Below are 25,126 nucleotides of genomic sequence, written 5' to 3' on the forward strand. Positions count from 1 at the left end.
TCACAGTACAGAATGTTTCTTGAGAGTCTTTAGGTTCAAGATAATGATCTTCTTTCAGTTCACTTATTGTGGTGAAGCATGCACTGTAACTCTGAATGACTATTAAAAAAGTCTGACACTTTTCATGCAGGAAATAACTTCAGTGTTTTTGTGAAAATTCCGAGTTTGATGGTGCATTGAATGGAGGAGGGAAACTGAATTTGGGAACATTTGGGTGTAAACTGGCGTTTGTTTTCTGGAGTGTTTCAATCAAAAAGGTGTAATGTTCTGTTAGTGCATATGAGGCTCAAGTGTTTATTGTAACTGTACATTTGCTTGTACTTATTTTGACTGCATTTGTGTTTGTTTTCGGGTAAATTAATGCTATCTCTGTATCAGAATTTGAGTTGGGAGCCAATTCTGCTCGCTTCAAAGCAAAAGCCGAGCTGAAACATTGAATTACTTCAAAAACTCGAATTTCAGACCACAGGCACCAGTGATACCAGCGGATGTGGCTTTCACCAGGGCCATGCCTTGTCAAAGGATTTTCAATGTATGCTGAAATGGGGAAATTATGACCTATTTGGTATATTTAATATATGGCACACAATAATGAGGCAACAGTTCTTGTGCAGATTACTGTGTATTTCTTCATGCAAATCAGTAATGACATGAATTCAAATAAATTATAATGCAGATTTCAGCTGAATGGTATTTTCACTGCTGTAGGTCTACAGGTCATTTTACTGAGCTAAATTTAAAGCGAGAAGAATAAAGTTTACAAGACATTGTTATTTTAGCTTATCATTGTCTTCTCGCACAGTTTAAGGTTAATTGCTGAATGTAACTGCCAAACACAACAGTTAGCAATGGACTTTATAAACATTTAACTCTCAATTTGTAATCTGAACAAAGTGCTGCAAATCTGAGAATAAGATTTTTGCTCTAATATGATTCATTTGGATTTAATTTGTTCTGAAGTATTAAAGCTTAACATTTTACAAAACCTTGAACTACTATCCAAGCTGTTAGAAATGCCGATTTTTATTTTTGGTAAATTTGTAACTTTAATTATGGAATGGCAGAATTAGTTAATGGATTTTTAATAAGTAGAGCCTTTTGTTTGTTTCATTCAATATACATCTATACCTAGTATGTAATCCAGAGGCCTGCTATACAGTGCATGTCAATCAGTTCTGAATCATCTGTTTGGAAAGTATTCTTAATAGGTTAGGAGGTTAACTTACAGTTGGAATTTTTCTATTAATGCAGAAAACTCCAAGTGACCCTTAATCCACTTGGACTTTAACTGGTGAATGATTGTCTAGCTATCAGTGGTGGAATTTGGATAAATTATTTTTAATTTATTCATGGGAGATGGGCATCCCTGCCAAGATTAGCATTTGTTGTTCACCTCTTATTCACCTTAAAGTGGTGGTGAGCGCCATGTTGTGTAGATACCGCCACAATGTTTATGGGGTTGGGTGATGTCAAGATTTTGACCCCAATGCATGGCAATCCAGTTCCGAGTGTGTAATTGTAGAACAATGTTTAGGTTTTTCTGTTTCCATCAGTATGCTGCAGCTGTGCAATAGCATTTGCAGGTTTGGAAAGTAATGTTGTAGGGGCCTTGGTGTTTGCTACAGTGCATCATCTAGGTGGTCCACACTGATGCTAGATGAAAACAGTGAATGTTTAAGGTAGTGGATGGGTTCTGATCAAGCAGGCTGCTTTGTCATGGATATTATTGAGTTTTTGATTGGTTTTGGAGCAACGCTAATCAAAGCAATGCAGAGTATTCCATCGCACTGCATCTTCTGATACCTTTCCACCTACAATGACAGAGAAAATAATAACACCCAGGGATGTAAACCCAGATTCTGGATGTTTCTTAATGCTCTTTTATGAGCACTTAAAGGGGTAAAGAATTCCAAATTGAGGAGTGTTTTCAGTTTGTCTGTTTTGATTAATTAGCCATTATATTTAGACAAAGAATTAAAAGCCAGTTGAACTCTTCCTGCAGCTGCAATAACTTTCTCAAAGAAATGTGGAGTTGATTTTTGATCATATCAGTTACAATATTATGCAACAGTTCAGATACCTGACTGGCTATATGATTGAGAATCTGCAGAGAATTCGTTTGCAGCATTCTGGCACTATCCAGTGGCGGTGAAGAGTTACTGCACTTGCATTATCACTGGGAGAATCCACATTTCACCATGAGACAGTATTCATTCAAAGTGGTTGAAGGCTTTGACTCCAGCACGTTGGAAGCATTGTTGGATGGTGTCCTGGATGTTTTACTGAACAAGTATAAGTGTCCTGGTCCTGTAGAAACAAGCATAACAAGTTTGCATGCAATGTTATTCTGGGGTTAAAAATAATTTCCTAGTTGAGAGAGCAGACTTGTAGCAATTCTGCTTTCTCAGCTACCTGCCAGAAGCAGAGTGACAACAATCTGGGTGATGCTATCATCCACATTTTCTCTTGGTGTTTTTGGCTAAATGCTAAATCTTTTTCAAACAGTTAGAGACATAGTCATACAGCGCGGAAACAGACCCTTTGGTCCAACTAGTCCATGCCAAACATAATCCTAAGCTAAGCTAGTCTCACCTGCCAGTTCCTGGCCCATATCCCTCCAATTCTTTCCTATTCATATACTTATCCAAATGTCTTTTAAACATTATTTTTGTATCTATGTCCATCTCTTCCTCAGAAAATTCATTTCACATGTGAACCACTCTCTATGTTAAAAAAAACTTGCCCCATGTCTTTTTAAAATGTTTCTCCTCTCACCTTTAAAAGTGTGCCCCCTAGTCTTGAAATCCCCCTACCTAGGGAAAAGACAACTACTACTAACACTATCATGTAGCCTCATTATTTTATGAACTTCTGTACAGTCATCTCTCAAACTCCAATGCTCCAGTGGAAACAGTCCCAAAGACAATTGTGATCTAATGCTTATGCCCTAATAACATGTTGCTCTATCTCTTGCAACTAGGCATAGACCTTTTGCTTCGCATTTGATGTTCTACTTAATATTATTTGTTTTTTTTCTAATCAGCTGGGAATTGGGAAAGAAGTTTTCCAGTTAGCATTTACAAGGAACAGTTACATGCGTGAGCAGTTTGTTTCCTGGAGTTTAGAAGATTATTGAATGATTGATCAAAGTTTCCAAGACACTGGGTTTGGTTGAGAAAAGTATTTCCATTGCTCAGGAACTTTATGACTAGGGCCATTCATAGTTTAAAGATTGCAGCTTGTCCCCCACGAGTGTAAAAATATTTTTCCACACAAAGAGTAAAAAAAGATTTTCTGCACAGAGCAATTGATGCTCACTCAGTTAGTTTTAAATCTAAAGTTGGTAGATTCTTGTTCACGAAATGCTGTTGAGTGTGTGCATAGACAATTTTACGATAACTCAACGAATCAGCCATGATATAAATGGGTGGCATAACTGGGGGCTAAATCCTCTATTCCTGTTCACAACCAAATGAGTTACTTCAAAATCATACAGTGGCATTTTTTATGTTCACCAGGGAGGACAAATAGAGTATCTGTTAACTGGAGCTGGCTTATAGGGGAAAAAGTAGTCTGGATGAGTGACAGTAATTTGTGTCCATGTGCTCGCTTAATCCTCGCCTCTTACCCATTCGGTGACACTCTAATAGGAGCAAGTGCTGGAGGTAACATACTGCATCAAATGTAAAAAGCAGTAGTGAAGGAGAGATGGGGAAAACAATAATTTTCCATGTCGGTGTTCACAATGGGGAAAAATGTAAATTATTTATGCAATAGAGATTGGAGTTGACGTAAGGAGTAATACAAAGAGATATTAAAATGGTTTCAGTCTGTGCTATATCCAATACATTTGGGAGTGCTTAATGTAATTGAGTAAGGAAAGCATGAACTAACTGCACTTCTCATTTACCTGATTTGGTAGCGCATCATATTCATAACAGATGCATAAGATTAAAGTTTTTGATTCTATTTGCAGCAACGATTTCCATTTGTTATCTCTTCTCGGTAAGTATTTCTCTGCAAAAGTGGAGAAAGGTAAAGTAGAGAAGTAAACTTACTTCAGTCCTGAAATACTTCCATGCTTCGAATTCTCAGATGCCCAGTGGAAGACTTTTCCATGCTGCAGCAGTTATTTCAGATGCGATGTATATCTTTGGTGGGACAGTGGACAACAATGTGAGAAGTGGAGAGATGTATCGGTTTCAGGTAAGCAGTGCATTAGCCACTTATCTACGTACCCATGCACTTATGTGCATTGGGGTCCTATTTTTATGAAACTAGTGGTTGGCAGTAAAAGTTGAAGAATTATGTTTTTAGAAATAAGTGTTAAATTTTATCCTAAATTATAAAAGTGACAATGGTGATATTGAGATATATTCAGTCTGTAGTTGCTGATGAAATTGATGGTAAATAGGATAACACTCCTACCTTAGAAAATAAACAACAAGATGCATCCGACGATCAAAGGAATCTAAGAATGCAGGTGATCAAATAATTAAAAGCTATATCACTGATCAGTGACTTTAAAAACAATAAAGCATTGGAACTTATTTCTAAGAATGAAACTCAAAATAGTGATATTATTTTACATTTAAATAGCACCTATCTCGGGCCTTATGTGGACATTGTTCTGGTCTCCATGAGCAATATCAGAACTGAGAATTTACAGCTATCAGAAAAGATTGAATAGGGTTTTTTTTCCTTTTCTAGTCAGGTTCTTAAAGGTTATAAATGGCTTGGAGAGGGCAGATGTGGAGATCATAAATAGAATATAGGTACATTCCAGCAGGAAATAAGAAATTTACTTGTTCAGAGAATGGTTAGAAAGTAAAACTTGATACCGTGGGAAGTAATACAAATAATAGGCATGAGTTTCAAAAGAAGTTTTCAAAAGACCAGGACACACTAAAATAAAAGCAAAGTACTGTGGGTACTGGAGATTTGAAGTAAAAACAGAAAGTGCTGCAGAAGCTCACCAGGTCTGGCAGCATCTGCAGAGAGAGAACCGGAGTTAATACTTCGAGTCTAATGTGGTCTGTTTTTGTTTTGCATATTTTATATAATTCTTTGCCTTCTCACTATGGAGCATCTATACATCTTACATATTCAAATCTCTACCTATCAATTCCAGTTTTCCTGTTATCCAAAATGCACTTTACATGAAGATTATGGGAGACTGTGGGAGAACAGGCAGTTCTGTGATGTGGAATTCATCCTGGGAGAGGTAACCACTGTGATTCTTGTTTGATACCAACGTTTTCAGCAATGTTGGCTTTTCGTTCATGAGGGAAAGACTGTTTTAAAAGCAAGTTTAAGTGATTCAAAGTGTGAGCATTGACTTTTTAACTCTAGATCCTGGTGTGATCCAGTGCATCAGATGATTCTTCAATGGCTTTTATCATCAGTTGAGGTCCCATGACCCTGGTTGGTGATTATCCAATTTTTTTTTTCTGATCTGATACCAGAAAGAAGAGAGAGTTAAAGGACATATAGCAATGGTCACAGCTCGAAGCAAGTGGTTAAGAAAGAAGATCACCCAGGCCAGAGATTGGCTAAAGCAGGTATGTGGTCTGAATTAATTAAAATATTACAGTACTCTTTCAAAGCCATTATTGTTCTAAATATTCTGAAGACTTGACCAATTGAAAGTGAGCAGTCCAGGTGTCTGGAACATATGTTAAACTGTGACTAATCCTGAAATTAAGAGGAGAGAGAGAATTGGATAGTGTGCAAAACACTATCCAGTGCTAAATCACTGAGGCTATGTCACATTACTTGAGTCAGTCAATCTCTGTCTCTCCATCCTTCCCAAGTACATTCTGCTTCTCCTGTCTTTTTCAGTTTTTTTTCTATACCGTTTAGATATTGCTAGAGTTTGACTCCGTTCAGAGCCTTTTGAGGAGTTGTCTTGCAACAATTCTACCCTGTAAATACAAAAAGACATGGTACATGTTTTTGTCATCTTGCTGTTACTGGAAAAATTTTGTGAACATTTTCTGATTGTAACCAGTTTCTTCTGTTTCAGTGAATTTGACTGATTTAATGTTTTCCCACATTATATATATTTGTCCATCAGAAAGCTAAACAGGAAACTGCAGTTGGAGAAGAAATAGCAAGCACTAACCCGAAACCAGCAAGTTCCCCACTTCAGCTGGAGGTGGTGATCCGTGAGGCTGAGGCACAACCATTCGAGATCCTGATGCAGTTTCTGTACACAGACAAAATCAAGTACCCACGGAAAGGTATTGTTTAATTTTTATAACGCTGCCTAACTTAGTGAGCGTTTCAAGCATTGTTTGCACATGTCAATCCTTTAGTTGATTTGATTCATTTCATTGTGGAAAAGCTGTCAGTTTGGCATACTTAAATCTTCCACCATTTTTACAATAATTAAATTCCTTGAGTGACTAACTAAATCTGAGAAACCTGAGCTGTGCTGGCACATCTCTGGAAAATAAATCTGACATATAATAAATTCCAAGAAAGGCTCGTTGAATATGTATTTGTAGTTTCTCTAATATCTCACCAATCCTATTTAAACAGAACATAATTCTAAACTTGCCTGCGGTGGAGCACATAAATGACTGGGTGGAGGTTGGGGGGTAAAGGTGATAAGTCAGAGAGGAGGATGGGAAGGAAGATTGACAGGTGGGACAGCTTATGAGGACAGTGCTGAACTGGAAGGTTGGAACTGGGGTAAGGTGGGGGGGGTTGGGGGAAATTAGGAAACTGATGAAGTCCACGTTGATGCCCTGGGGTTGAAGGGTCCTGAGGCGGAAGATATGCTGCTCTTTCTCCAGGTGTCGGGTGGTGAGGGAGTGGCAATGGAGGAGGCCTAAGACCTGCATGTCCTCAGCAGAGTGGGATGGGGAGTTGAAATGTTCAGCCAGGGGCGATGGGGTTGGTTGGTGCAGGTGTGCCGGAGATGTTCTCTAAAGCGCTCTGTGAGAAGGTGTCCAGTCTCCCCAATGTAGTGGAGTCCGCAGCGGGAGCAATGGATACTATAACTGACGTGTGGAAGTGCAGGTGAAATTTTTATGGATGTGGGAGGCTCCTTTGGGGCCTTGGACGGAGGTAAGATGGGAGGTGTGGGCACAGGTTTTGCAATTTCTGCAATGGCAAGGGGAAAGTGCCAGGAGGGGAGGGTGGCCTGTTAGGGAGTGTGGACCTGACCAGGTAGTTACGGAGGGAACAGTCTTTGCAGGAAGCGGATGGGTGGGGAGAGAAATATATCCCTAGTGGTGGGGTCCATTTATAGGTGGCAGAAATGTTAGCGGGTGATGTGATTTATGCGGAGGTTGGTGGGGTGGAAGGTGAGGACCAGGGGGTTTCTGTCCTTGTTGTGTCAGAGGAGTAGGATTCGAGGGCAGAGATGTGGGACATGGATGAGATACATTGGAGAGTATCTTCAACTACGTGGGAGGGGAAATTTCAGTCTTTAAAGAAGGAGGCCATCTGGTGTGTTCTGTGGTGAATTGGTCCTCCTGGGAGCAGATGTGGCGGAGGCAGAATTGGGAATATGAGATAGTACTTTTACCTCCTGCATCCCTACTGGAGTTTTTTTAAATAAAAGGCTTCCTATGATTGCTGGAGAGATTCTGACTTGATCTGGTTCAGTTGGATGAAAGTTTGCTGCGAACACCTATCCAGCTATTTTCTGAAAAGAAAATGGTCTTTGGGGTTCAGGGTGAAACTTACTTGCTCTTTTAAAAGTGATTCAAAGAACATCTGAACATTGTATTTCCTGAGCAAGCTGCCTCTAAGATTTTAGAGACAACTTTTTGTGATAAGTGGACTGACCACCTGTGATGAGCATCAAGTCATAGACTTTGTAAACATCATCCACTTCATCCTTCTGCCTTTTAAAAATTACCTATTGGTAAAAGTATTTTTTTTCTCAGAAAATCAATCTCAGAAAAACATCTGAAGAAATATCTTTAGACACAAAACATTAACTCTGAATTTCTCCAGCATTCTGTTTTTTATTTCTGATTTCAGCATCAGCAGTATTTTGTTTTCTCCAGGAAAAAATATCTGCTTCTGTCCTTTTTTGAAAAGCGTGCCTGTGCTTTGCAGATATTTAGAGGAATAAGCATTCATGTTTCTACATTACTGGCTTATATTTTAACCAATTATTGTATCTTTATTGATTAATAATAGTGTTTGAATAATAATTTTGATAAATCATTATTAAAGAACCTGGTTGATAGGCTTTGGTGTTTTAAACCTGATGAAGGTAAGATTATGAATTGGCCTTCTGGGTAACTGGAAAAAAGTTTTAATTTTTTTGTTGTAATGTATGGAGTAGTGAAACTAGTGTGACAGTGGGACCCCTCCTGCCTCGATGGTAACAATATTAGTAAGCAATGTACAAGATTCCTCCAGTTTCAGCTCTAGCTATGCCCTGTGGAATCGCAGGATAAATCCATCAGAGGTAATGGCACTGTGGTGCCATACATGTTCAGGAGGAAGTGGCTCTGGGAGTCCACAACATTGACTCTTCATCCCTTTATGCCTCATAGAAAGGAGTAGGACATTCAAACCTCAAGCCTGCTATACCATTCAGTATAATCGTGGCTAATTATTGAACCCCATATCCTGTTCCCATTTGTTCCCTATACGCTTTGATACCTTTAACCCTTAAAATTATATCTAAGTCTCTTAAAAACACGTAATATTTTGTCCTCAGTCTCTTTCTGAGGTAGAGACTGCCACAGAATTCCTCATCTCAGTTCTTAATGGCCTACTCCATATCCTGAAGCTGTGACCCTTAGTTCCCCAGTCATCGGGGACATCTGTCCTGCATTTACCATGTTTAGTCCTGTTAGAATGAAATGAAAATTTCTATGAAACGCCGCCTCATTATTCTAAATTCCAGTGATCATAGGAGTTATCATATGTGAGCCCTGCCATTCCAGGAATGAGTCTGATAAACCTTCGTTGCACTCACTCCATAGCTTTCCTCAGATACGCAGACAAAAACTGCACACAAAACTCCAGGTGTGGTCTCCCCAAAGCCCTATGCAGTTCCTGTACTTGAATCCTGTCACTATGAAAGCCAACATAATCATTTGACTTCTTCACCACTGGCTGCACTTGCATGCTTACTTTCAATGACTGGCAAAAGGCTGGAAGAACACAGGAAGCCAGGAGCATCGAGGTGCAAAAGTCGACGTTTCAAGTATAATCCTTCTTCAGGACTGGGGATGGGTGGGGGGGAACTGCAAATAGAGGAGGAGGCAGGTGCAAGGTGGTGAAGTGGGGATGGGTGAAGACACGTAGAGGGTACAACGTAGTTGGTCAATCGGAAGAGTGAATCCGGCTAGTGGCAGAGAGCAGTGGAAGAGAGGGTGCGGGGCTAGGAAGGGAGTCAGGGGATGTGGAAGAAGGTTATTTGAAATTGGAGAATTCAATGTTGAGCCGTCTGGGCTGTAGGCTGCCCAGGTGGAAGATGAGGTGTTATTCCTCCAATAGGAGCTGTAGTTTTTCTTTTGGAAATGGAGGAGGCCGAGGATGGTCATGTCGGAAAGGGAGCGGTTGGGGGAATTGAAATTTGTGGTGACCAGGACATTCCTGTAGGCCTGGCTGTGATGCTCGGCGAACCGTTCCCTAAGTTTACGTTCGATTTCCCTGATACAGATGACCACATTGGGAGCAATTGATGCACTAAACTAGGTTGGAGAGAGAATGGTTAGAATGGTACTGGAAAAACACAGCAGGTCAGGCAGCATCCGACTAGCAGGAAAATCAATGTTTCAGGCAAAAGCCCTTCATCAGGAATGAGGCTGGGAGCCTCAGGGGTGAAGAGATGGGGGTGGGGTGGGGCTGGAGGGAAGGTAGCTGAGAGTGATGGAGGTGGGAGGAAGGGTGATAGGTCAGAGAGGAGGGTGGAGCGGATAGGTGGGAAGGAAGATGGACAGATGGGACAGGTCATGAGGATGGTGCTGAGCTGGAAGGTTGGAACTGGGGTAAGATTGGGGGGAGGGGAAATGAGGAAACTGGTGAAGGTCACATTGATGCCATGGGGTTGGAGGGCAACTTAATCTCCTGGATGCATGCCTTCAAAAAATCCCAATCTCTTCCTCAAATTATAGATTTCTTTTATCCTGTTGCTTTCTCCTACACTTCTGTACAGCAAAGCCTGCTGAGAATAGGGGATGAAAATGAAAGGGAAAGAAGCTGCTGTTCTGTGTACATTAGATAAGTATCGCTGCTTTAAGTAATCTCATTTCAGTGGGTCATTCCACGTGCACATCATGGGTTGACTAGCTTATAAAGCATAGGGTTATAGTTTCTAACTCCTTTAACTGATGCCAAAACTGTTCTTAATTATTTTGAAAGGAATATTGGGTGAATGTCCCACTCCTCAAAATGAGCAATGGTGGCAGCGCTTGGAATTTGTCTCTGCTTTCTCCTTTCCTGTTATTATTAAGCACTTCCATCATAGAAATGGTGTGGGCTAAGCATCACGTTTAATTCCTGAATAGTATTTTCATGTTTGAAATGTTTAGTCGTCTTTGTCATGTAGGTCATGTACAGGATGTCTTGCTGATAATGGATGTTTATAAGCTTGCCTTGAGCTTTCACCTGGCTCGGCTAGAACAACTGTGCCTACAGTACATTGAGGCTTCCGTAGACCTTCAGAATGTTCTCACTGTATGTGAGAATGCCAACAAATTACAGCTGGACCAATTAAAGGTACGTACGACATATTGGGAGGACAAAATGACCAAATACCTTTAACTAAGAATGCTGTTCTTATTGATTCTATGACAGAGTTAATCTCTTCCACCACACATTGCTTTCTGTTTGAACTACTTGGCTAATCCAATTGAGAAATTAGTACCATCTCTTCTGAACAAGCTGTTCCAGGTGATTAACTTAATAGCTGAATCAGAGACTTCTTGATGATAGCTCTTGCTGCCAAAAGTAGAAAGGTATCCCATTCTGAAATGCTGATTTAATTTTCCTTGAATGTGTAGCATGCACCTTCTGGAGCAGATCTGTTCTTACAGTTGGTAATAATAATGGGGCAGCTTTAGAAATGGAAGTAAATGATGGAGTTTTGGAATAATTTTAGTTCTTCTCTGTTTCAGGAATACTGTTTAAATTTTGTGGTCAAAGAATCGCACTTCAACCAGGTGATAATGACCAAAGAGTTTGAGTGTCTTTCCCCCTGTTTAATTGTAGAGATAGTAAGAAGAAAGCATCAACCTCCGACACGGGTAAATTCCGATCAGCCTGTTGATATAGGTAATTTGTGTGAAATGAATATTACTCATACAGAATAAATTCTTGTACAAATTTAAGGCGAATATATTTTTCTTAAGTAAAAACAGAAATTGCTGGAAAATCTCAGTGGGTCTGGCAGCAAATATGGAGAGAAATCAGAGTTAACATTTCAGGTCCAGTAACCATTCTTCAGAGTTCTAAAGAAGGGTCACTGGAGCTGAAATGTTAACTGATTTCTCTCTGCAGATGCTGCCAGACTGACATTTTCCAGCTATTTCCATTTTTGTTTCTGATTTTATGTTTCTTGATTTGTTTTGGTTAACCACGTTTGTGAAGATCTCTAAAACATTCCCAAACTACTGCCTTCTGATATCTACTGATATAAATGAGCTGTTTATTTTGCAATGGGAAGGTAGTTCTCAGTATTTCTTTCTGAAGGTTTGATTAGTGTCAGAAACACTACTTGGGTTGGATGGATTAGGCTAACACACACGTTTGGCCCCAGACAGACCTTTAACCACTCCTTTATCTGTCCAACTATGTTTTTCTCTCTCTTTGGGCTCTATCTCCACCTATCGTTTACTCGCCACCCCAACCCCACCGTATCTTCTGTATAATAACAAATCTTTTACTCGCCAGGATCAGTTTTGAAGAAGGGTCACTGGACCCAAAAGGTTAACTCTGATTTTTCTCCACAGATGCTGCCAGACCTGTTGAGCTTTTCCAGTAATTTCTGTTTTCGTTTTGAATAGGTTGAGATTCTTTTCAGTAGAAAATCAAAGATTGAGAGGTTCACTAATAGAGGTCTTCAGGATAATGGAAGAGTTTGATAGGGTCAGCAATGTGTCGGAGTGCCTAAATGTTACTGGGAAAGACAAAAAATAAGTATAAGCAGTAATCACTAAGAAATTTAAAGAGAATAGCTTTACCTAGAGAGTAGTTAAATTGTGATAATTGTTACCACAAGGAATAATTGAGGTGAATATATTAAATGCATTTAAGGAGTGGCCAAATGGGGAAGAATAGACATGTGTTGATGGCCTAGGTTAACAAGAGTAGAAGGAAGCTGGTATGGTGCATAAACACCAGCATAGATCTGTAAATTTGAATGACTTCCTTCTGTGCTGTAATTACTGCCTTAGACTGTGGAGTATCAGATGACTTCACTTTTTGGCATTAAAATTGGACAGTGTGGAAGAATGTTGCAGCGGGACTTGGATAAACTGCAGAATTAGGCTGAGAAGTGGTAAATGGAGTCCAATGCAGATAAATGTGAGGTGATTCACTTTGGGAAGAATAACAGGAAGGCAGAATACTGGGTCAATGGAAAAATTCTTGGTAGTGTGGATGTGCAGAGGGATCTTGGAGTCCATGTCCATATATCCCTGAAAATTGCTGCTCAGGTTGATAGCACTGTTAAGATGTGTTAAGTTTTATTGGTAGAGGAATTGAATTCCAGAGCCATAATATCATGCTGCAACTATGCAAAACGCTGGTGCGGCCGGACTTGAAATATTGTGTACAGTTCTGGTCACCCCATTGCAGGAACATTGTGGATGCATTGGAAAAGGTGCAGAAGAGATTTACCTGGATGTTGCCTGGTCTGGAGGGAAGGTCATATAAGGAAAGGCTGAGGGTCTTGGGTCTGTTCTCATTTGGAAAGAAGAAGGCTAAGAGGGAATTTGATAGAGACGTACAAGATGATCAGAGGATTAGACAGAGTAGGCAGTGAAAGTCTGTTTCCTAGGATGATGACATCAGCTTGTACGAGGGTCATAGCTACAAATTAAGGGGTGATCGATATAAGACAGATGTCAGAGGCAGATTCTTTACTCAGAGTGGTAAGGGCACTGCCTGCCAATGTAGTTAACTCAGCCACATTAGGGAGATTTTAAACAATCCTTGGATAAGCACGTGGATGATGATGGGGTAGTGTAGGGGAATGTGCTTAGATTACTTCACAGGTCGACGCAATATCAAGGGCCAAAGGGCCTGTTTTGCACTGTATTGTTCTATGTTCTAAACTTGGTTTTTAGGCTTAGACTTGGCATATATGTTGGTCCTGCTTTTTTTTCCAAAAAGAATGTAGTATTTGAATTTGGAGTTGACCTCTACTTTCACCTCAAATGCATGTTTTACTCACCTTATAAGCAGGCATATGGAATCAAGTCAGTGATATGGACTGCATTGTCAAGATGATAAGTAGGGATTTAAGATACACCCAGCAAGGCAGATGAGCAGAATGGACCTTCTGGCATAATAAAGTTAAGCATGAAGCTGGTGTCAAGCTAAAAAGCATAACATTTGCTTACTCATCAAATAACCATGCCACTGCAGGGTTGTGAAAAACAGGTGCAGAAGTGGAAACAGAAAGAACTACATTAAAGTAGATTACCAAGACCAAACAATGAGAACATGTACAGTACGCACTTAAGTGAATCAAAACCAACTAAGCCCAACAAAGATTTATGAGCAGCAGCTAGTTGATGTAGCCCTTTATGGAATGAAGATGTTGCAGCAGAAGACCAAGATGAGCTACAACCCAGTGTTCTGAAGGAGATAGTTGAAGAGATAGTGGAGCCATTAGTGGTGATCTTTCAAGAATCACTTGAGTCAAGGAGGGTGCCAGAAGACTGGAAAATTGCTAATGTCAACCCCCCCACCCCCCCAACCTCTTAAGAAGGGAGTAAGGCAAAGGTTGCGACACTGTAGGCCAATTAGCCTGGTCTCAGTCATTGATAAGATTTTGAAGTCCATTGGGAAGGATGAGATTTCTGAATACTTGGAAGTGCATGGTATAGTAGGGCAAAGTCAGCATGGTTTCATCAAGGGAAGGTGATGCCTGACAAATTTGTTACAATTCTTTGAGGAAGAGCAGGGTTAGACCAAGGAGAGCCAATGGATGTTATCTGCCAGGATAGTCCATTCAATCAGGTTCCCTTTTATCTTTCCCCTGTAACACCCAACTGATGCCTTCTCATCCTTGATTCCCCAACCCTGGGAAAAAGACTTAAGTGCATTCACCATATCCATGCCTCTCATGATCTTATACACTCCTATAAGATTCCCCCCCCCCTCTCAGTCTCCTACACTCTAAAGAAAACAGTCCTAATTTGTCCAACCTCTCCCTATAACTCTCAGCCTTGATTCTTGGCAACATCCATGTAAATTTCTTATGCACTCTTTCCAATTTAACAACATCCTTCCTATAGCAAAAATTGGATGTATTAGAATGTATGAAGGTGGATAAATCTCCTGCTCCTGACCAACTGTATCTAAGAACACTGTAAGAAGCTAGAGAAAGAATTACGAGGGCCCTGGCTGATATTTTTGCATCATCGCTAGCCACAGGTGAGGTCCCAGAAGACTGGAGGGTAACAAATGTTGTGCCCTGATTCAAGAAGGGCTGCAAAGAAAAACCTGGGAACTATAGACCACTAAACCTAACATCTGTGGTAGGTATGATACTTGAGAAGATTCTGAGAGATAAGATATACCTACATTTGGCAAAACAGCATTTGATTATGAATAGTCAGTTTGGCTTTGTAGATGGGAGATCGTGCCTCACAAATTTGTTAAAGTTCTTCAATAAAATGTCCAGGAAGGTTGACAAGGGGCGACCGGTAGACACAGTCTATATTGATTTCAGTGTGACCTTCGATAGGGTTCCACATGGTAGGCTGCTCTGGAAGGTTAGATCGCATGGGATCCATTGGGGAGCTAGAAAAGTGGATACGCAATTGCCTTGATGTTATGAAACAGAGGTAATAGATGCTTGCCTTTGGACTGCAAGCCTTTGACTAGTGGAGTGTCTCTGGGTCAGTACTGGGCCCATTGATGTCCATAATCTATATCCATGAGTTGTATGAGAATGTACAAAGCATGATTAGTAAATTTGCAGGTGACACTAAAATAAGCGGTATCGTGGAGAGTGAGGAAGGTTATCGGAAATTGCATCAGGAACTTGATCAGCTGGGCCAAGAAATGGCAAATAAAGTTTAATATAGATAAGTGTGGAGTCTTGCATTTTGGAAAGTCAAATCAAGGCAGAGGTTTCATGCTGAATGGTAGGGCCTTAAGGAGTGTGGTGGCACAGAGGGATCTTGGAGTTCAGGTGTATGGTTCTCTGAAAGTGGAGTCAGAAGAAAACTTTTGGCACACTGGCCTTCATTAGTCAGGGCATTGAGTATAGAAGTTGGGAATTTATGTTGCAATCGTATAGGATGTTGGTGAGGCCGCACTTGGAGTATTGTGTTCAGTTTTGTCACACTGCTGTAGGAAGGATGTTATTAAATTAGAAAGAGTGCAGAAGAAATTTACATGGACGTTACCAGGAGTCAAGGTTGTGAGTTATAGGGAGAGGTTGGACAAACTAGGACTGTTTTCTTTAGAGCATAGAAGACTGAGGGGGGATCTTATAGGAGTGTATAAGATCATGAGAGATATGGATAGGGTGAATGCAATTAGTCTTTTTCCCAGGGTTGGGGAATTGAGGATGAGAAGACATCAGTTCAGTGTTAGAGGGGAAAGAATAAAAGGGAACCTGAGTGGCAACCTTTTTACACAGAGGGTAATACATATATGGAATGAGCTGCCAATGGAAGTGGTTGAGGTGAGTACATTAACAACATTTAAAAGGCACAGATACATGGAGAGGAAAGATTTAGAAGGATATGGGCCAAGTGCAGGAAAATGGGGTGAGTGTTGATGGGCATTTTGGTCGGCGTGGACCAGTTTGTGCCAAAGAGCTTGTCTCCGTGTCTGACTCTGACTGTAATGACTTCCAGAAAGCCTTTGATAAGGTGCCACACAGGAGGCTGTTGAGTAAGATAAGGGCCCATGATGTTAGAGGCAAGGCACTAGCATGGATAGAAATTTGGCCGTCTGGTAGAAAGCAGAAAGTGGGGATAAAAGGGTCCTTCTCAATGTGGAAGCTGATGACTAGTGGTGTTCCACAAGAGTGTGTGTTGGGACCACAACTTTTCACTTTATACATTAATGATCTAGATGAAGGAACTGAGGGCATTCTGACTAAGTTTGCAGATGATACAAAGATAGGTGGAAGGACAGGTAGTATTGTGGATGTGGGGATGCTGCAGAAAGATTTAGACAAGTTAGGCAAGTGGGCAAAAAAGTGGCAGATGGAATACAATGTGGGAAGGTGTGAGGCAGGAAAAACAGGCTATGGGGAGAAAATTCAGAAATTTGAAGTGCAAAAGGATTTTGGAGTCCTAATCCAGGACATTGTTAAAATAAACTTAGAGGTTGGAATTTATTTTGAGAGGATATAAAAGCAGGGATGTACTTCTGAGGATTTATAAAGCTCCGGTCAGACCACATTTCAAGATTGTGAGCAATTTTAGCCCCATACCTCAGGAAGGCTGTACTGGCCCTGAAATGGATTCAAAGGAGTTCCACGAGAATGATCTAAGGAATTAAAGGCTTAACATATGAGGAACATTTTGAGCACACTGGCTCTCTGGAGTTTAGAAGGATGAGGAAGGATATAATTGAAACTTATAGAATACTGAATACCCTAGACAGAGTGGATATTGGGAAGATGTTTCCATTGGCAGGAGAGACGAGTACCCGAGGGCACCACCTTACAGTAAAGGGAAGACCCTTTAGAATGGAGATAAGGAGAAACTTCTTCAGCCAGAGACTGGTGAATCTGTGGAATTCATTGCCACTAAAGGCTGTGGAGGCCAGGTCATTGAGTATATTTAAGACTGAGATAGATGGGTTCTTGATTGTCAAGGAGATCAAAGGTTACGGGGCGCAAGTGAGAGATTGGGGTTGAGAAACTTCTCCACCATGATTGAATGGCAGAGTCGACTTGATGGGTCAATTGGCCTGATTTCTGCTCCTATGTCTTATGGTATAAAATAACTCAGCTACTGAAAGACCTTATTGCCAGAATGACCAGTTTGTTATCAGAAACGACAAAAACTTATCTCTCCCTCAGAACAATCAGCAATATGGATGAAGTGTCTATGAATTTTGATGAATTTGGCAACTAACTTGTGGACTGGAAAGGTTCAAAAATAGTGCTAAAGTTTTATTGTAAACCACAGGAGATGAGATTAATGGCAGAACTAACCTGCATGCTCAAAAGTAATTTTCAAATATAAAGCATGCCTAAAATCAAGTTCTCTGCTGGACCTTTTGTGCACGTCTATGACCAGAATTGGAAGAATGCGAATGGAATGAAGTTATGAATTGATAACATGTGGAATATGTATTCTGGTGGCCCAAACATGGAGCATGAATTATTGGCATTAAACACCTTCTGATACCATATAACAAATAAGGTCACTAAGCACCTGTAAAGAAATGACACCCAAATTGATGTTATGTGAGGGACTGTAATGTCTGTATTTCAACCTTGGATATGTGCATCAGCAACCCATTCAGAAATGATGTTCATGCTGAATTGAATATATGGGTGGTTGGCAAAAGACATTCGCAAAATGTTGGAAATCTGCATGCTATGCCACTTGATATTTTGTATGCTTTCAACATCAAACTATGGAATGCTATCAATGCATGTGTTGTTACCAGATCATTCACATTTTATACTAGATGTGTAGTTCAACCCATTTTTTAGAAGACTTTTTCAAAGCTTCAAGGGTTGACTTGAATGCTATGGTAGACAGTGTGTATTAGTTATGCCAATGTACATCAGGAAACTTCTTTATGGTATCCCAGTGATTTATGAAATACACTGTCAGTCGAAAAGAATTTTAAAAGTTTTATTTGCTGCAATTCACCAGTAGGACAAATATTACTTCTAACCACTTGTTTTACTTTACTGTCAGGCACATCTTTGGTTCAGGATATGAAGAACTATCTGGAAGGAGCTGGCATGGAATTCTGTGATATAACCCTACTGTTAGATGGTCATCCTAGGCCAGCCCACAAAGCAATCCTAGCTGCCCGCTCCAGGTCAGTGACAAATGAAAGATTAACCCCTCCACGCATTGTTTTGCAGCTGACTGCTGAATTTTCTCTTCGTAATGATGCTCATAGATATGTCTTAATATATATATGCTATAACTTACTCACTACTCTCTGTGAGGCATGATATTTTAACCAGGATGTTTCTCCAGAAGAAAGACAAAACTTAAGATTGATAGTTAGATCTTCACTCCTGGGAGAAAGTGAGGTCTGCAGATGCTGGAGATCAGAGCTGATGAAGGGCTTATGCCCGAAATGTCGAATTTCCTGTTCCTTGGATGCTGCCTGACCTGCTGCGCTTTTCCAGCAACACATTTTCAGCTCTTCACCCCTGGGCTCAATTCTCCTTCCCTATTTATCTCCTTTTAAAAAATTCTTTGTCACATGCTTCATATTTAATTGGGAACTTTTTCACCACCTTGTTTATTAAATGTCTCCACAATTCAGTGGGATTATGTATATGATAAATTTCAGTATACTGTTGTAATTGCAAGTGCGGACCCACGAGGCAGTTGCTCAAGAAGTTCCATTAGGCATTTCCTGTTTCCAGGACCCTCCTCCGAACTAGGGTCAGAGACTTTAGGCTTTGATTAGGAATTACTTGAACAGTTAGCAGAAAATGTTAGTCAGATCAAAAGCTAGTCTAATATCTGGGTAACTAGACACTCTGTACCCAGCAACTATGACCCCTTGCAACTATACAGTTATTCGTTGAACTGTCCCACTATCCTCATGGGCCAACCCAAATGCCACTCTTCCCACTCACTCCGCCAACCCCTTCGTATTTGCCTCCTTTACCCATCTACTCCCTACCCTATTTCCTCCCTCACCCATTCATTAATGTTCAAAGATTGGAAAGTCCAACTTTAGGAAGTATGCTCAAATAATAAGAACATGTATTTAAGAAATGATCACCTTTTGGATGAAGGGTACCTTGACTGCTAAATCAACAAAATCTGCAATCTGTGTACTTACTTACAAATGAAAATGAGTGGAGGAGTGAGGAGCAGGAAACATTTAATTTGTTTCAGTATGCCAATAGAAGACAGTTTTCTTACATCCAGTAATTCATTTGAACAAGATTTTTGTGTTCAAAAAAGAACAGCATAAGTCAAATACCAAGAACTGCTGAAATAGTTATGGCTCTGGTTATCATACATGACTAGTTATTTTCCACTGAAGTCACTCTGGTTCGGGGTAGTCAGTTTTTAAAGAGTCACCAGTATAGGTTTCTTTTATCTTTCTTTCTTCGATAAAGAGCATTGTCCTGTTCTTCGGTACTCCAGTGTCATGCAGGTCTCAATTTTAAAGCCTGCAACTGCAAGCCTTTCCTGTGGGTGAAGGTTAGCATATCTGTTGGGATCCATTATTAAGGTTAGGTAGTGTAAGAAACTTTATTGTTAGGTAGTGCTCACGTAAGGCAGTATTAGCAAGTCTGGAACTTGTTAGCTTCACTAGACAACAGTAAGCTATTATGTTACACTAAGAACAGACTGAAAAGCTGATGGCATAGCCTGAAGAGGCCCCAGGGAGGGTGAGAGATAACAGGACATTGGAGCCGTGTCTAAATGCACGTAGCTCAAACTGAGGTAATAGAATGTTATCAGGTGAGAACCAATGACATACTAAAATTCTGCTTTTTACCAAATAAGGATGTAACTCTGGAATGTGAGAGAACAAAAGGATAGACAAATTAAAAAATAGTCAGAACGCGCCTTCTCCAGTGAGCTAGACACCTCACTACTGTGTACGATTCTCTCTCATTAAACCTGTTTATACTTTTAATCAGACCCGGTGTCTCTCTCCTCCAAACGAACACGGGGACAGAGGATCTGTCCCAACATATCCAAAGCTCAAGCAGGTCATAGGTGCTTTAAGACTCAAAAAGCAGGTGAATAGGCAATGTTAGAAATCCGGTAAAATTTCTAAATGGCTGGTGACTTATACTAGAATCTCAATAAAGCTAATTAAATAGCGGGCAGTGTTGTGACTTTTAATAGTTTATCAAAAACAAGAGGGTGTAGTGCAGGACACGTTTTGCCCATGCTATGTTCCGGAAGCTTGAGTGGGGTTCAAATAGATTTCTGACAAGTTGGAAGAGAGACTTCAGAGAAAAGCCTCCTTTATGGTACCCCAAGCATGGAGTTGTTTCTGCAGCATCGGTATGAAATGATGAGGACCATGACTGAAGCAGATGTGGGACGCTGAACAATTTATTTTTGTAATTTGGGACTGAAGTGGCACACATTATATAAATGTACACGCATATTGGTACAGGCTTGCATACTTTTCATTATTTTGTGTTTATTTTTAAATCTGTGAAGCTCATATAAAAGAAACTGTGTTGGAGAATGTGTTATTTGTTACTGGGCAGTCATGATCTCAGCCTGAGTCTCCATTCTTTCCCAGCAATGTGTTGCCAACCTGGCCAAGCAGCTCCAATGATTGAGTGAGAGTCCAATACATACAGATTTATAAACAGAACCAAATGGAGACCCACTAAAATAAAATTGCAGTTAACTGTGAGCTTTAAAATGTTAGTCATAAAATCCTAATTCTCTTAAATATACATATTATACATAACTTGCCACCCTTTATCAGTGATTTTACCTTTTAAAATTACTTTAAACTGAATTCGCAAAGATGGTTGGATTGCTGTGCAGTGCAATTGGTCTTGAAGTTGACAATGATACACCCCGCTACTGTGGCTGCTATCACCTTCCATGAACCCTGTGTCCCTGAGGAAAACTTGGCTGAAATATTCGAGGCAGCACAGTGGCTCAGTGGGGTTAGCACTGCTGTCTCATAGCACCAGGGACCCAGGTTCAATTCCAGCCTTGTGCAAACCCCACACAGTCACCCATTCTCCCCAAGTCTGCATGGGGTTCCCCTGGGTGGTACAGTTTCTTCCCAGAGTCCAAAAGTATGCAGGTTAGGTGGATTGGTCATGCTAAATTGCTCGTTGTGCCCAGGTTAGTGCAGGCTAAGTGGGCTAACCATGTAAATGTCTTGTTAAAGGTTAAGGGCTGGGTCTAGATGGGATGCTGTTTAGAGGGTCGGTGCAAACGTGATGGGCTGAATGGCCTGCTTCCACACTGTAAGGATTCTTTTATACATTTAGGAATACAATGTTAAGCATAACTAACGCACAATTCAGATTTAATAAAGTTGTGTCAAACTTAGACATTTTGTATTCTCAATGACAGTTAAAACATTTGAATTTTATAAATAATTAAACAGCAAGTTAAAACAATGCAAGCTAGCAGGTTGGTTTTGATTTATTTATTGTATTATATGAGAGACTTCTGACCTGATAGTAAATAGACAATAGGTGCAGGAATAGGCCATTCTGCCTTCAAACCTGCACCACCATGCAATATGATCATGGCTGATCATCCTTAATCAGTAGCCTGTTCTCCATATCTCCATAATCCTTGACTCCACTATCCTTGAGAGCTCTATCCAACTCTTTCTTAAATGAATCCAGAGACTGGGCCTCCACTGCCCTCTGGGGCAGAGCATTCTACACAGCCACCACTCTCTGGGTGAAGAAGTTTCTCCTCATCTCTGTCCTAAATGGTCTACCCCGTATTTTTAAGCTGTGTCCTCTGGTTTGGCACTCACCCGTCAGTGGAAGCATGTTTCCTGCCTCCAGAGTGTCCAATCCTTTAATAATCTTTATATGTCTCAATCAGATCCTCTCTCAGTCTTCTAAACTCAAGGGTATACAAGCCCAGTTGCTCCAGTCTTTCAGCGTAAGGTAGTCCCACCATTCCAGGAATTGACCTCGTGAACCTACGCTGCACACTCAATAGCCAGAATAAATGTAGTTATGTGATCTTGTTTTATTTATTGGTTCCTGTTTCTGATGTTTTGTAGTTATTTTGAAGCTATGTTCCGATCTTTCATGCCTGAAGATGGACAAGTTAATATCTCCATTGGTGAAATGGTGCCAAGTCGACAAGCTTTCGAATCACTTCTTCGATATGTGTACTATGGTGAAGTCAACATGCCTCCAGAGGATTCATTGTATCCTTCTTTACTTAGTACCATCGTCTTTTCCTGACTCTGCTTGCACTTTGAACAAAGCGAAAAAAAACTATGCTCTATCATGCTATATTGAGGGTTCATACCTGTAAATGACTGCACAGCCATCTTGCTGTTTTAGTCATGTTCTTAATGGCTGGGACCAGTGGAAGCTGCTTTTTTTTCCCCAAAAAATCATGAGGAAAATTAGTGTAAGCTGGAATATGCGTCACCTTGAGCAGTCCAACCTGTTCCACTTTGACTTGGAAATTATCTGAGATAAGAGTAATTGAATAAGAATTAAAAGAGACAGATTTTTAAAAACATTGCAGATATGTGAACCTTCCTGCCTTCTGCCATTTCATTCTGATCAAATGAAGAGGGCACTCTGTGTGCATGCCTCTACCACACTGTTGACTCAGTGTTAGTTTGCAGCTGTTCCTTGAAGTTTATCCTTTCCTGGTTGATGCTTTGTGGTTTGGGATTTTGTTGCCACAGTCTCTGATACACACAGTTACCTTTAGGGCTGTCTTCACCTGTTGCATCATCCTGAGGGAGCTGTTGCAAGAGCTCAGTCAATGTCAAAATTCCTGAGTGTGTCTTTCTAATGCTTCCTTTGACCACCATGAAAGCCTGAACCCATTCAGCTTTTGATTGCCACTGTTGAGGTTACAAAGCTATTCACTGTTGCTGACTTCAGTAAGGAGTTGATGCAAAGTATGAGGAATTGGAAGGATTCATGGGTTTTAAAATGGGGTAGTTACTGGTAAAGAAAGAATACTTTGAATTTCCTGTGTAGTAAAATCTCAATTTGAATTTCTTTGAGAGAGACAAGGTGGACACCCTGCAAGGAGTCAATGACCAGGTGGAGTGGGTTATCTCCTTATCTCTCCTAATGGCAAATTGCAAATGGCTGTTAACAGAGGCCTCCAAAAGAGGCTAACAGCTGGGGCTGGGGCCAGGAAGAAGAATGAGTATAGGAGGATAACTGATTGGGTAATCACTTTGTGTAATTGGGAGCATGATGGTATGAATAGTGGTAAGTGTTGAGAGGCATCCTTTAGCCTTGCAATTACCTGACTTGCTGTGTAGTTGAAGTAACGCAAATGGCTGTGCATGCATGCAACTTTGAAAAGTTTCTTTTGTACAGCAATGAATCCTGAGTGCATTGTGCGATAGGTTTCTTTGACATTTGTCTACCAGATATTTGTTTTCAGCACCATACTATTATGGCTTCACGAACAACAGACTGCAAGCATATTGTAAGCAGAACCTGGAGATGAATGTAACAGTGGAAAATGTTCTGCAGGTAGTTTGTCTTTTCTGCTTTCACTGTATTCTATTACATCCTGATCGGACAATTGTACAACTTTAGGTGAAAATTTAATTGGATATTTTTGTTGAGAATATTGCAAATGAGCAATGTCCTTACCATCTCATTGGGCATGTAATTTAGATTCTGTTTGCCGAGCTGGGAATTTGTGTTGTAGATGTTTCGTCCCCTGTCTAGGTGACATCCTCAGTGCTTGGGAGCCTCCTGTGAAGCGCTTCTGTGATCTTTCCTCCGGCATTTGTAGTGGTTTGAATCTGCCGCTTCCGGTTGTCAGTTTCAGCTATCCGCTGCAGTGGCAGGTATATTGGGTCCAGGTCGATGTGCAGCACATAACCTGGAGCCAATATACCGACCACTGCAGCGGATAGCTGAAACTGACAAGCGGAAGCGGCAGATTCAAACCACTTCAAATGCCGGAGGAAAGATCACAGAAGCACTTCACAGGGGGCTCCCAAGCACTGAGGATGTCACCTAGACAGGGGACGAAACGTCTGCAACATAAATTCCCAGCTCAGCAAACAGAACCACAACAACGAGCAGCCGAGCTACAAATCTTCTCCCAAACTTTGAATGTAATTTAGAACTTTGTCTCGTTATTTTAGAGAAAAATAGCTAGTTGTGTCTACTAGCAGTTCTCCTATCTATCCTGCCATTGTAAGGTTTGTGAAGGTTTGTAGCTCAGGTTGAGGTTTAGGGTGTAGGTTTGCTCGCTGAGCTGTGGGTTTGATATCCAGACGTTTCGTTACCTGGCTAGGTAACATAATCAGTGGCGACCTCCAAGTGAAACTTCCTGATGTCTGGGCAAAGTTGAAAAATGAACCTGATTCCTGAAGAAGGGATTATGCCCGAAACGTCGATTCTCCTGCTCCTTGGATGCTGCCTGACCTGCTGCGCTTTTCCAGCAACACATTTTTCAACTTTGATCTCCAGCATCTGCAGTCCTCACTTTCTCCTAGTTGATGTCTGGACTAACTCATGTTTAAATGGTTTCTTCTCCTAAGCTTTTGTCCCCTTGCTTATCCAAGCAGCTGTCAGAACTTGTTTCTCCAAAACATTCACACTCAAGCCTTCTGTCCATGTAAACATCTGCCCATTTTCCAACCTTTCTTTCTTAAGAAGTCCTGGAATGTGTTACCATGTAATCCTTTGCCCATTCCTCTTGAAATTCCTTTTAATCTCACGAATCAGGTTTCCATATATACTACAGCACAAAAATAGCCCAAATAAAAGCCATGAACAATATTTTCGATATCCGTGACGAAAGGACCTGTACTTTTTTCCTTCCTTTAAGTATCTGAAGTCTCTATCCTGGGTGACCACTTCAGCTAATTTGAAGCCTCTCCTCCATTATCCAATTCATTGTGTCTGCTTTTGCTCGGCTCCCCTTTTTTCTCTTTTTCTCCAAATTTTAGCCTCTCACTATCACTTTAGAATTCTGCAAGGATCTATCCTTAAGTCCATTTACTAAATTCTTCCTCTTGACATGATTGTTCATATATACTTGTGCCATCTACTTCTAATTCCGTAGTTTTTCTTGAACCTTTCGGTGTCTTTCTTGTCAGACTGCTTATCAGGCAT

The 25,126-nt window shown here is 40.6% G+C and overlaps 1 protein-coding gene across 3 annotated transcripts in view; it reads left to right on the forward strand.

Annotated features, from left to right (window-relative positions):
- Window positions 1-25,126, forward strand: part of lztr1 (leucine zipper like post translational regulator 1) — a 61,958-nt gene that overhangs the window by 27,091 nt on the left and 9,741 nt on the right. Inside the window, exons 11-19 of one of the 3 annotated variants that reach the window (XM_060843763.1) lie at window positions 4,096-4,206; window positions 5,132-5,224; window positions 5,466-5,561; window positions 6,077-6,242; window positions 10,529-10,698; window positions 11,097-11,253; window positions 18,051-18,177; window positions 22,069-22,218; window positions 23,419-23,524. In XM_060843763.1, the coding sequence (XP_060699746.1) occupies window positions 4,096-4,206; window positions 5,132-5,224; window positions 5,466-5,561; window positions 6,077-6,242; window positions 10,529-10,698; window positions 11,097-11,253; window positions 18,051-18,177; window positions 22,069-22,218; window positions 23,419-23,524 (1,176 nt within the window). The remainder of the gene's footprint in view (window positions 1-4,095; window positions 4,207-5,131; window positions 5,225-5,465; window positions 5,562-6,076; window positions 6,243-10,528; window positions 10,699-11,096; window positions 11,254-18,050; window positions 18,178-22,068; window positions 22,219-23,418; window positions 23,525-25,126) is intronic. The other 2 variants (XM_060843764.1, XM_060843765.1) reach the window with 2 other exon arrangements.

Source organism: Hemiscyllium ocellatum, chromosome 24 (assembly GCF_020745735.1).
Source record: "Hemiscyllium ocellatum isolate sHemOce1 chromosome 24, sHemOce1.pat.X.cur, whole genome shotgun sequence".
In the NCBI taxonomy this organism is placed as follows: Eukaryota; Metazoa; Chordata; class Chondrichthyes; order Orectolobiformes; family Hemiscylliidae; genus Hemiscyllium; species Hemiscyllium ocellatum.